The sequence below is a fragment of the Branchiostoma floridae genome, chromosome 19 (genome assembly GCF_000003815.2).
Source record: "Branchiostoma floridae strain S238N-H82 chromosome 19, Bfl_VNyyK, whole genome shotgun sequence".
NCBI lineage: Eukaryota > Metazoa > Chordata > Leptocardii > Amphioxiformes > Branchiostomatidae > Branchiostoma > Branchiostoma floridae.
The window spans coordinates 9,745,689-9,757,697 of record NC_049997.1 but is presented as its reverse complement, the minus strand read 5'-3'; the positions used below and the strand labels follow the sequence as shown (position 1 = coordinate 9,757,697).

Genomic DNA, 12,009 nt, shown 5'->3' with positions numbered 1-12,009 from the left:
GCTGTAGTAACGGACACTGAGCGGGAAGATGATAGCAAAGGTCAGACTTGACGGAATGACAGGAAGCGCAGGTCAGAGGTGGTAGAATTAGTAACTAGCGAGTTATAAATGAACTATTTAGAACTGACAGTCCAGGGTATGGAAAAGGCTACTTGTTTTGGTTATTCTGTGGACCACGTATGGTCTTCACACAGACTTCTTTCGTCCTAGTTCAGTTCAAAGTGCATGATTGTTTTTCTATATCGGTAATTGTCGGACATGGTCTATGCGTGCCTAAGCAAATAAATCAATGAAACACACACACACACACACACACACACAACAACAACAACAATAGAATATGTTCTCTGGCAAATCATATACACCCTATTTTTGTTATCGCTTATAAGCAGTCAATGATGGCTAGCTCACAGCAACACCAGCTTTCATGTCTGCAATCGTGACCATCAAAAGTAAGGCAACAGACGGTCTGTACTATTAAGAGCTCTCCTTGATATGTTTCATGTTTAAGTTCAAAACTCCTGCTTCCTGGAAGTGCCCAAATGTTTCCCGGTATTGAGATTACGTCTGAAAACATGTCGTGAGACTCGTGCAAATACTTCAGTATCACAGTGTGTTATTTCTAAGTCGCTACGGCAACAGCCGGCAACTAAGTAACGTTACGTACGTTCAGAGTAATCTCAAGTTCAAATTTGAGATTGGTACTTTGGCTGAAATGCGCGCCGTGGCAGCGCACTTCTGTTATCTACTTGAGAAAACATGAAAATTCGCATCAATTGAGAATGACTGCTTTACCTTTGCCTTACTTGGCTAGTTTTAGACATTTGTATAACAGAGGCCATCGATGATGTAAGGTTGGAGACTTGCTAGTCTCTTGCGCAGAGGTTTTCTACAGCTTTGTTGGCTTATTTTCTTTTACGCTTTTTACCCGCGTAATCTTTAGTACAGACAAGAGGTGGAGGTTTCATTCAAGCTTTTTGGTATTGTTTGTTTGTTAGATATACTGTGAGTATTATATACAAGAAAATGCGAATCTATGCTTTAAAAATGACCCAACCCCGTGCAACCGACCCAATCAACTTCCACCACCATTTGAAAAAGAACAATTTACACAATAAGTCTACAAACACCCATTTTAAGTCTGTGGTCTATGAAGTTTGACCGCGCTTTGGAGGCAGTTACATGTAGTACAACTATAAGCAGTACAGCTAGCTGAGTTTCTTTTTAACACCTTGTCTTTTCAATTTCCTCCTATGCAAGTTTTCAAACGCGGCTCCGCTTTTCAACAACATTGGTCAAAAGCGTTAGATCTCTAGTGGCGCCAAAAAGCCAAACGAGCTGCTAAGAGAGTCCGCTATGTGTTGTTGTTGCGTTCGGTACAAAGGTCGACATAGTAAAGGTCTCGTGTTCTTTCCGCGCTCTAGGTTGTACAAACACCGTAAATCTGGAAGCTAGTGACCTAAAGGTCTATTGTATCACTGACGTAACGTCACATAGTATCATGAGGGTCTCACTCATGTAAGGCATGGAGGTGATATAACCCTTACAAATACTTGTAGTTTATTATATCAAAGAATGTTTAGGCCATAAAAAACTTGTGTAAATGATACTCTAGACTCATCATGTTGATATATTGGTTCTTATTCAAAGCAGGTAATTCATTGTATACACTTCTTTGTAGTCACATATACATGTGACGTTATAGTTTTAGCAGACTTTACGATAGTCGCTGTACTTTCGTTGTGTCAATAAAGATTTGTTAAGTCGACAAATTAAGCCTACCTGTTTACTGTAAGAACATAAAAGTACAAGACTTAAAATGACCAGCAAGATACCTATGTCAAGTTTCGTTATTCCAAAGTTTGCCTGTAGTAAGGGAATTGTATAGAAGGTCCTTAAATACGGTATACTCTTTTATAGATTTGTATGTTTGTATCCCTGCCAGAAGGACATAAAGAAAACAGCATAAAATAGGAAAGCCCGACAAACACGCCTAAAAACACGAAAAACGTTAACCGGAGCCGAACCTCTGCCTGGAGAGTAAGCTGAACCATGTGCTAGTATAAACAGCAACGGTGTGCGTAAAATGGATGAATACTATTGATTATGAAAAGTTCCTTTGTTGTCACCCCTCCTATATGGCTCTAACAGCTAGAATGGCCACTGATGTAGTCAACTTCTGGAATTCAGTTCCCAACCAAGTTTACATTGCTCTAGATTTGTAACATTTTCGCTTTTTTCATACAACATGTACACCACGCCTTCTTACAGGGGTATTGGGATCGTAGAAATCGGCAAAATAATCTTGAAATTGGCAAATCATTCTCCCTATAATAGCCAGCGTAGTCAGTCTGGTACAGACTAGCTTTTGTAGTCATCCGGTCTGGAACTTCCCAACCAAGTTGGTGTGTTTACATTGCTCTAGATTTGTAACATTTTCGCTCTTACATACAACCTGTAACGTTACAACCAAGCTTATAAATCGTCCTTGCGGTTACTAGTATCCCTATAAGGGTCCTATAACCAAGGAGGTTAACCTCCTTGCTATAACCTCCATGGTAAAACGTGCAATTTTGCACGTACCATCTTTATGCTTGACTTTTTTTTGGTAACATGTACACAGATCCGTTTTTGTTGTTCAGCATTTTGTCAAGCTTTAGCACCTGCCCAATGCCCTACTTCCAGTGGACATGTGACGATGCTACAATCCCTCCAGGATCTGACGTCATGACTATAAGAAGAACTGATGCGTGACCATAACCGTTTTCACGTGAGAGCGCATGCGCACTAGCCCGGCATGTGACGGTGACGCCATCAGTTGAACGTCCTGTAGTACGTTCCGAGATCCTTTAAAAAGCAGACAGACATTTACCTGTGCTTAAACCGCTGTGTTGTCTGCATCTGACGCTCGTCTATTGTCTCCTGTCTCGTCTTATTTACGCCGTCTTGGTGGAAACATGCTGAAGTTTGTCGCAGTCGGTAAGTATTTGTAACGCGTTTTATATTAGTATAGTGCGTAACTACATGTTATGGAGCAGCCGTTGCCCTATTTGTTTTGTGTACAGTGGTTTAATATTAAACCTGGGGCCAGCCTTGATTTCGTACGTAGTTTTTAGACTCAGCCACCGTTCAGCTCCGTCCCCTGATAAGGTCAGCCCTCTCCAGTCAGAGTCCAAGTGTTCACCAGCCTCCGTTGGTGGCTGAAAAACAGTACAGATTGGCCAAATTACATGGTGTTGTACATAACTTCGGTGAATAATTTTTTTATTTTTTTTATTTATTTGCAAATCCATGCCCGTAGGCTAATTGCAATGATACAGACAGTAAAAAGTAACAAGTGTCTATTCTAAATACACACACGTCAGCTATCTATGTACATGCTTCTACTTTCTTTACTGGGTGGTTTGACTTCTTCTTTGGAGGCAGTGGCTGATGAAAAGTCCCACTTCTTTAATGATTAGTGGGTTCTGTGATTTTAACAGAAATATAGTTTTTTTGAGGTCTACTAACTGGTGAAAAGTTGGAAATATTGTTTTGATTGTGTCAAAAAGGTTGTTTCTTTCGTCCTCATAATGGGGGCAGTTACATATAAAATGTATTTCATCTTCCACTGCATCCGTCGCACAGTATTTATCCAGACGTTTCGGCACCTGGCCGATCAGGACGTTTCGACACCAGGTCTAGGGCTGTCGCTGACGTTCGGTGTTAAACAGAGGGCGACTAACTCTAGCCACAATCCTACTTCTTGTTCTTACTCAACCCTATCTCTAGTTGAAAACCCTACCCGAGTCGTCCCGGACCTGTGCCGAATCGTCGAGGGGCCCAACTGTTCCTTTTTTTTCTGAGCGTTTCCGCCAGAGGGCCGTCAGACCATGTCAACGGCCTCGTCTTGCTTTGGAAGTAGGACGGCATGAACTCAGACCAGGAAGCTTTTATCATTCAGCTTTGATAAAATCTCCTTGCTCAGACAGAGGCCGTGCTCTCTAAAAGAATATGTCAATACACATTTGCCTACAGATCGGTAAAATTGATAAATGTAAACCGGAAGTTCGTTATTTGGTCTGAAGCTACGGGGACGCCGTCCAAGCTTGGAAAGTTCACGCTCCTTTGTCTCCTTGCTATTGTTATATTTCGAAACAATCGATGCCTCTTGTCTTTTTGTCGTCTTTCTTTGTGCATCTCAACTCATATAAGTAATCAACAATCTTTCAAGGTTTACACCAGCGCCATTCTCCATAACATATGTGCTCAATGATCCTAAAAGTAAAATGCAAAATGTAAAACTGAAATGCATCGGGACATTGGTATTTCCAGCATCATAATTCATATTATGATTATACAGAATCGTGGTACAAGCACAGTTTTCTACTGCAAGATTGTCATCACGCACATATCAGATGGAAAATTTGAGTCCCCTGCCAGCGCTAGTGGTCGACAAAAAGAACAGGGTTGGTAGCATCTCCGCCTTTTTTGGCTCATAATACACTTTTGCTGGTCATTTCTTTTGTACTGTGTCGTTGTGTATTATGAGCACAAAAATAAAGAAGAGAAAAAGGCCCAGAGAGCCTGCTATGGAGGCTACAGGGTCGGCAGGTTTTTGAGAGGGTCAGTTGAGTAACATTTTTTCCTAACCATGCTTTTCCCTCCCTCCTTGCTATACCATCAGCGCTGTTGATGACCGTGTGCGTGTTCTCGGTATGGGGAGAACAATGTTGCGCTCCCAAACAATGGGAGAGTTTCGTCGGGATCGAGAACACCACGGCAGTGGACGGAATGATCAGTGAGTTTTATCATTGATGTTTAATCATTGCCATTGGTTTTATGCATGATTGCTGAACATTTCATTTTTTTCTATAAGCTGCAACGTCTGTATCTGTATCTTTATCTATATAGCCGGTAAAACCGCCCTTCAGCGTAACACACCAGCTACATATGGCACTTACAGTACTTTTTAACAATTAGGCCACGTTGATTTGATTATATGGATGACATCCGCGCTCGCACCAATTTTCGGCCATTTCCAAAAAAAAAAAGTTTTTGACCACACAATAAATTGTGCAAAGCAGCTGTAAAATGAGCACAAATATTCCGTAGATTGAAAAAAAAGTATCAGAAAACAGATAACTAATGCCATATATAGAATGCCAAAATGAATCTAAAGTCAAAGAATAAGATGTGAAAGGACGGAAAGAAAAAAAATCTATTGTTGGTTGGGGGAAGTACCAGTACAGAAAATTCAGGTCCAGAGTATCATGGTATACCATACTATGTGTGTTTAGCCCTATGTTCAACCTTCCTGGCCACTTTGATTTGATACTGAAGGCAACTTTTTTTTTTGGCCAAACTTTTTTTTTATTCGCTCGCTCGCATCAGTTTTGGAGTTCCCGGAGGATGTCATCCATATAATCAAATCAACATGGCCTTATAGGAAACTGATCTACTACTGTAAATGCAGAAATGTTCGCGGTGGATTAAAGTTCGCGGTTTTCGCGGTGACCACTTCACCGCGAATTTAAAACCACCGCGAAATTTTTTCTATTATGATATTAGATTGCAGTCTATGGTGTTACCGCGAACTTAAATCCACCGCAAAAAGTCCTTTTTCCCGCTACCGCGAAATTAAATCCCCGCGAACTGAAATACATTTACAGTATATAAAGTATGCTAACAACACTAAAACAACGCAAAATACATTCATATATATATATATACAGTATACATATGATGACCAGCCTCTTCAGCTCTGTCCTGACACTTGCTGCACAGTGTACACCACAGGATTTCTGCTGATTTACTAGTAACCATGACGACAGCATTGGTCTTGTTTGTTTGTAACGGAAGAAGAGAAAAAAGAGGGCGAAAAGGAAATTAAAATGCTTTGGGAACCTTTTCGTGTATACAAACATAATTATATAATAAAATAGTTATTTTATTGGTAAATACATTTGTTGTCCCACAGAGGTGACCCAGCAGTACGCCATTGAGTCGTACGACTTTGACAAGAAGAAGATCGCCATGGTGTTCCCGGCCATAAACATGAGACTTATCCAGGACTACAACAAGGTAAGGGCGAGGTCACATAGGTCGAGCGATCGTCGTACGATTTGTGACCGTTTTGTGGTGCCATGGGATTTTCAAACCAGTCCTGTCAGAACCAACCACCGACACGGATCCAAAACAGCATTTTGTCTACAAGACAGTTATTAAATCTTTGCAGGAGACGTAAATTTTTGTCCTCCAAAATGCCCGAAAGTAGCGATCGTACGATAAATATAGGATACCCCTCGGAAGCAGTACAGGTGAACTAGCGTTATTCTCACCGGTTAGCAATATGCCAGGGTCTCTGTAAAATCACTCAAATCAAATCATTTCTGTATAGAGTACGACAATAACTTCCCAAATATGTAGCAAGAAATGTTCATGTATTTGTTGTCCCTCCACACAGGGGATGATGTACACCATCGTTGCAGGGATGTGTTTCACCACTCCTTGGCCTTTCCCTATGGTGAACTGTATCCCCGGTACGTATGACCAAGATCGGCGTAGGTATTACGTAGTTTGTGACGTAGTTTGGCACACCTTTTACTTAGAACAGCAGCATTGCATCACGTGAAATGTTACAGCTGATAACAAGAGTTCGGAGACCTCATATCTCCATGAAATATTCTGATTATGCAAATTACTTTCACATCTGCACAATTCATGCTTGGTCATATACACATTAACTAACACAGGTCAAAATGTTGGCAATCCAGTCATTTACTAAATTACTACACTAATTATGCAAATTAGGTACTTATTTGCATAATTGTATCTGCGAATATTCCACCTGCTAAATACTACATATGTTATTTGAGTCCTATAATGGGAAACACTCTAAATATAGATTTCCCTCGTTATCAATATGTAAATCAAGTCCAAATTTGCACAATTTGCATGACTTTTCATTTCCGTTTTACAGACAACGCCACGATGCTCGCATCATTTGAGATGGGCGGAAAGGACGGACTGATGATCGAGCAGTACCAACTGCAGGACTTCCTCCCCGGTTTTAACGGGTACATACAGTTCACCAGGCCCGGCTGCCTGCCTGTTTCACAGACGCAGTATTACGGTGAGTATTTTCTTTGTTATGAAAAAGTAGAGGCCAGTAGAAACAGTCTCCTGGCTCCCGGCCGCACCTGGGCCCGCCAGTTCACAAACCAACGCCTCTAAACACTACCGTCGGTCAAAAGGTCCGGACCCTGTTGGCCTGGTCAGTTGGTGGCATTTGATCCACGAATCCTGATATAAATCGGGGCTATATAGTCTAATTCCCATGTCTTGCATCAACAAATTCTCTCAGTTTTTGTATAAAAGTGATTCTTTAACGGTTTTATTGACCTCTCTCACACAGAGTCCTACGCGACCATGTTCGGGTTTACCAACATCACTGAGGGCATCAAGGACCCGTCCGTATTTGACATCCCCAGTCCGCCCTGCCCCATGGACGTGGATAACGTGGTGGTAAGATTCTTTCAGTGTTTGTTACCTTCGGCAAGGAGATTATGTTTTCGGATTTGTTTGTGGCAGTGTTTTAGGGTATGTTTCTTTATTGGCAGCGTGCAATGATTCTGTGTGTGGATGGACTTTCATAATATTTATAGTAGGTGTCGGGAAGCCAAAGCCAAGTCAAGTGCGACAAATGGCCTCCTGTCCGCTTTTTACGGTACTGCAACGGAACTTCCGGTTTTGATATTTCGTGTTCTGGATATGTCAGTCATTATTTTTTGAGTGGTAAATTTGCTCTTGTTCAGTCTTTTTCTCCTTTACACACAGAAACCGCTGCTGTTCGAACCTGCCCATCCCTGACCTGGGAACGAGAGCCACCCACGACCTGTTAGGATCACACCGACATAGCAACTTCTTCGGTTGTTGAAAAGTAGTGAGGTCATCTGTCAGTAGTTTTCCACCAAATCGCTGACGTATGAAAATGACGACTTTATACTTGAGACTGCATTGCAAACTTCGAAATAAATCTCTTCAATGATGTCTCTTTGCAATAACGTTCACTGAACAGCAAATAATTTATGAACACTAATTTAGAAATAAAGTTGTGAACAATTGACGTTTGTTGAAATGAACTGCTTTATTGTCTGAGTCCCATGTTTGCACACATACACGCAAAGGCTTTGCTGTGTTAAGTCGGACTGTCCGACTGTTACTATATTCACTTGAACAAAAGGGTGACAAAGACAGACAGGTGTACATACGATGCAATCTCAGACCAAAGGCACTCATAGAAAAGCATACGGCACACGGGACATCTAGTTGTACTTTAAAGTCAGCAAGCTTAAGACAATTCGTAAAAATAATCGATTGATCAGAACGGTTTTCGTAGCAATTACCCAAGCAACTGGATATGATTTTGGAAACAATCAGACGTTTCAGGAAGAATTCGTCAGTGACGCTAAGGGTATCTTATTGTAGAGCAGGTTTTACTAGTATCCTATGTCTATGAAGTGAAATAGAAATGAGATGAGGACAATTTCAGTAGTCCAATGGTAAACAAGTGTTACGGACAAAGTTTGAGTTACAGGAGCTAAGTTACACGTTTTGTCGCGGGTTTTCATATGAGAACGCATGCGCAGTAGCCCTCTCATAGAGGTCATGTGAGGGTGAATGTCCTAGAGGACGTTACGTAACCTTAAAAAACAGACAGGGTTTTCACCTGTACTCTGGTCTCTGTGTTAACGTTGACTTACGCTCGTCTCCTGCCCTGTCCAACCTACGCCGTCTTGGTGCAAAGATGCTGAAGTTTGTCGCTTTCAGTGAGTATTTGTAGCGTTTTTCATCCGTTTTATTTTAGTATAACTGTTACATCATTAAGTTAGCAGAGATCACCCTATTTGTTTTGTGTACATTTTTAACCTTTGGTCTCTCAGCGGACACAGCCTCTGATGGAAAGGGATGAAATATAGCCGACGTGCGATAGCGGTCCTACGTCACCCACATAGGTCCGTTTTTGTCCTCGAGTACAGTGGAAATCGGATCTAAGTAAAGACTCTAAGTCTCTACGTCACTTGATCAGAGTAACCGAATCATCACTCCTGAAGAAGGTCGACGGAAGTGCGACTGAAAATTCGAGGTAAGCAAATTTTGGTGTTGTATGACAGTGGAAAATCTTCAACAAAGACAGTATCATTTCGTAACCATGCTTTTCCCGCCCTTGCTTTACCATCAGCGCTGTTGGTGACGGTGTGCGCATGCTCGGTGTGGGGAGAACAATGCTGCGCTCCCAAACAATGGGAGAGTTTCGTCGGGATCGAGAACACCACGGCAGTGGACGGGAAGATCGGTAAGTTGTGCTAACTTTATAATTCAATGATACATGTATATAATTGCTCAATATTTCATTTTTGTATAAGGTGCTCATGGCAAATGCTAGTAATCACCAAGCAGATATTGCGGTGGCATAAGATAGTATCATGGGCTGGGAATGAGTTTAGCCGGCAAATGAGTTCATTGGCCACTTCGCTGCTAGTGCTTTACAATTATCACGAGGAAACTAATCTACTGTAAGTATGTATACAACAATGAAACAACACAAAATACATTCATGTACATGATCAGCCTCTCCAGCCCTGTCCTGACGCTTGCTACATTATGTAATCGAACACTACAGGATGTATGCTGAGTATCAATAACCATAGCGACATCAGTCCATGTCCTCGATCGTAAAGTTTATTTGGAACGGAAGAAGAGGAAGAAAATTATCAAAAACAATATTCTTCCTTTCCGCAAAGGTAAATATAATGAAATGTTTTGTTGAAATGTTTTGTTCCACAGAGGTGCGCAAGATCGGCGCCATTGAGTCCTACGACTATGACAGGAAGATGATCGCCGTGGTGATTCCGGGGCACTTAGTCATCAAAGTTATCCAGGACTATAACAAGGTTAGTCACACCATAACAGACCAAACCTGAATTCGTAGTGTAACCAATAAGGCTCATCACATACTTCACAAGACCTATCCAACAAATTTAGATCCAGGTAAACAATATTAAAATACAAATTCAATCCATACAACTTGATGAAATGGAGAGTCACGTTTCGAGTGACGCCCATCACTCTTCTTCAGGGTCACTAGAATGAACTTGCAGATAAAAAGAACATATAACTACAAAACATTGTTGGTGTATTTGTTCCCTTGTCTGTTTGTTTTGGTGTGAGTCCACAGCAATGCGAATATGACATAGTCACTACATGTAAGGTGTAAATGGTGTGAAAGGATATTTGGAGAATTGGAAATATTGTTTGGCTGGGTTGTAGTTGAACACAGTCATGGCTGCATCCACATAGTGACGTCAGGCTGTTATTAGCTGTACGATATTCAGCTTTTGTTCGACACTTGCAGTTGTCCGTCGTATACTGAAATTCAGCTGTCTTCGGTGACTCTTGTCAACGGTTAGTAATATGCCAGAGCCTCGGTGAAATCAGTCGACAATGGTGGTTTACGGGATGGAATTTCCTAATGAAGAGAAAAAAATGTCACTAGTACTGTTTCGTGTTGTCTAATTCTTGTTCTCTCCATACAGGGGATGATGTACACCATTGTTGCAGGGCAGTGTTACGCCACTCCTTGGCCCTATCCTATGGTGAATTGTATACCCGGTACGTATGGGCCAGATCGGCATGGGTATTTACCTAGTTTGGTGTGTGCGTGGCGACCGATTGTTCGGAATGTAGGGAAAATTATTGTGAAAACACAGAATCATCGATATGTCTTTGATCTTGGGATATGTAGAGGTAAAAAAATCACAGACATCCTGTTGAGTGAGTCAGTTGACCAACCAACATAGTGGACACTTCAGCTGACGTCACGGTCACGTGAGTGGTGACCTCCACCAATCATATCCTAGCACACTTTGCACAAGCTATCAGTAAGAACAGATTTGATGTGGAAGCTAACAAATCGTACAGAAACCTATACATGTATTTTCTAGACAAAGAAGAGAGATTTTTTTTCATTCCTGTTTCACAGATAACGCGACGATGATTGAAAAGTTTGAGATCGGCGGACCCGACGGACTGATGATAGAGCAGTACCAACTGCAGGATTTTATCCCCGGTTTTAACGGGTACATTCAGTTCACCAGACCCGGCTGCATACCCGTTTCACAGACGCAGTATTTCGGTAAGCATTCTTTGTTGGGTCCCAGTGTTTGGGTGGGCTTTGTCGCCCCGTTGGATCGGGATCCTGGTATGAACGGGGTCTAATTCTTATTGTCAGACATCTTCCTATGTCTTGCATTAACAAAGCTCCCAGTTTTTGTGTTAAGTGACGCCGTGACCAATGTTGCCCTCTTCTCTATAATACAGACTCCTATGTGACCACGTATGGATTTACCAACATCACTGAGGGCATCAAGGACCCGTCCGTGTTTGACATCCCCAGTCCGCCCTGCCCCATGGACGTGGATAATGTGGTGGTAAGGTTCATTTGTTTAGACATCCAGGTAATAAGATATGCCAAAAATAGTTGTTTAAGAAACAGGATATGATTTTGGAAATGGTCAGACGTTTTAAATAGACTAGATAAAATCCCAGTGCTATCTTTTGAGTGTCACTGACGAAACTGGTAGTGGATGTTTCCACAATCATCAGTTCACAGTTCTCGCCATGAAGGTTATGTTTTCGGGGTCACCTTGTTGGTTTTTTGTGGGTGTGTTTGATAATGGACAGCGTGATTCTGAGAAGCTGTGGATGGATCTCCATGATAGTTGGTAGGTGTGTAGGTGTCGGGAAAACGAGGGTCAAGTTCAATAATGGGCCACCTAGCCGCTTTTAACAGTACTGCAGCAGAACTTCCGGTTTGCATATCTCGTGTTCTGGACATGCTTTGGTCATATGTTTCCAGCAGTTGATAGCTCTTGTTTCTCCTTTCCACACAGAAACCGCTGCTGTTTAAACCTGCTCATCCCTGACCTGGGAACCTCAAACTTTTCAGTGTCACATCCTGGGAACGAA

The 12,009-nt window shown here is 41.8% G+C and overlaps 1 protein-coding gene across 3 annotated transcripts; it reads left to right on the top strand.

Moving 5' to 3' along the window:
* The first annotated feature begins 2,791 nt into the window (after window positions 1-2,791).
* Window positions 2,792-12,009, top strand: LOC118406984 (mammalian ependymin-related protein 1-like). Of its 3 annotated transcripts, none has more exons than XM_035807388.1 (7): window positions 2,792-2,979; window positions 9,224-9,337; window positions 9,829-9,935; window positions 10,578-10,653; window positions 11,024-11,176; window positions 11,362-11,471; window positions 11,934-12,009. In XM_035807388.1, the coding sequence occupies exons 1-7, from the start codon at window positions 2,958-2,960 to the stop codon at window positions 11,964-11,966; spliced, it is 615 nt and encodes a 204-aa protein (XP_035663281.1). In that variant the 5' UTR covers window positions 2,792-2,957; the 3' UTR covers window positions 11,967-12,009. The 3 variants fall into 3 exon arrangements, with proteins under 3 accessions (XP_035663281.1, XP_035663283.1, XP_035663282.1); XM_035807390.1 differs by lacking the exons at window positions 9,224-9,337; window positions 9,829-9,935 and adding exons at window positions 4,667-4,780; window positions 5,960-6,063 and having other exon boundaries at window positions 2,798-2,979; XM_035807389.1 differs by lacking the exons at window positions 9,224-9,337; window positions 9,829-9,935; window positions 10,578-10,653; ... (1 more) ...; window positions 11,362-11,471; window positions 11,934-12,009 and adding exons at window positions 4,667-4,780; window positions 5,960-6,063; window positions 6,446-6,521; ... (1 more) ...; window positions 7,397-7,506; window positions 7,819-8,030 and having other exon boundaries at window positions 2,826-2,979.

What these genes read in the sequence shown, in the direction of transcription:
- LOC118406984 (XM_035807388.1), top strand. Translation starts at nt 2,958, where the DNA reads ATGCTGAAGTTTGTCGCAGTCG. An exon ending in GGCAGTGGACGGGAAGATCG is followed by an intron (nt 9,338 to 9,828) that starts GTAAGTTGTGCT and finishes TTTGTTCCACAG; the next exon opens with AGGTGCGCAAGATCGGCGCC. An exon ending in TATGGTGAATTGTATACCCG is followed by an intron (nt 10,654 to 11,023) that starts GTACGTATGGGC and finishes CCTGTTTCACAG; the next exon opens with ATAACGCGACGATGATTGAA.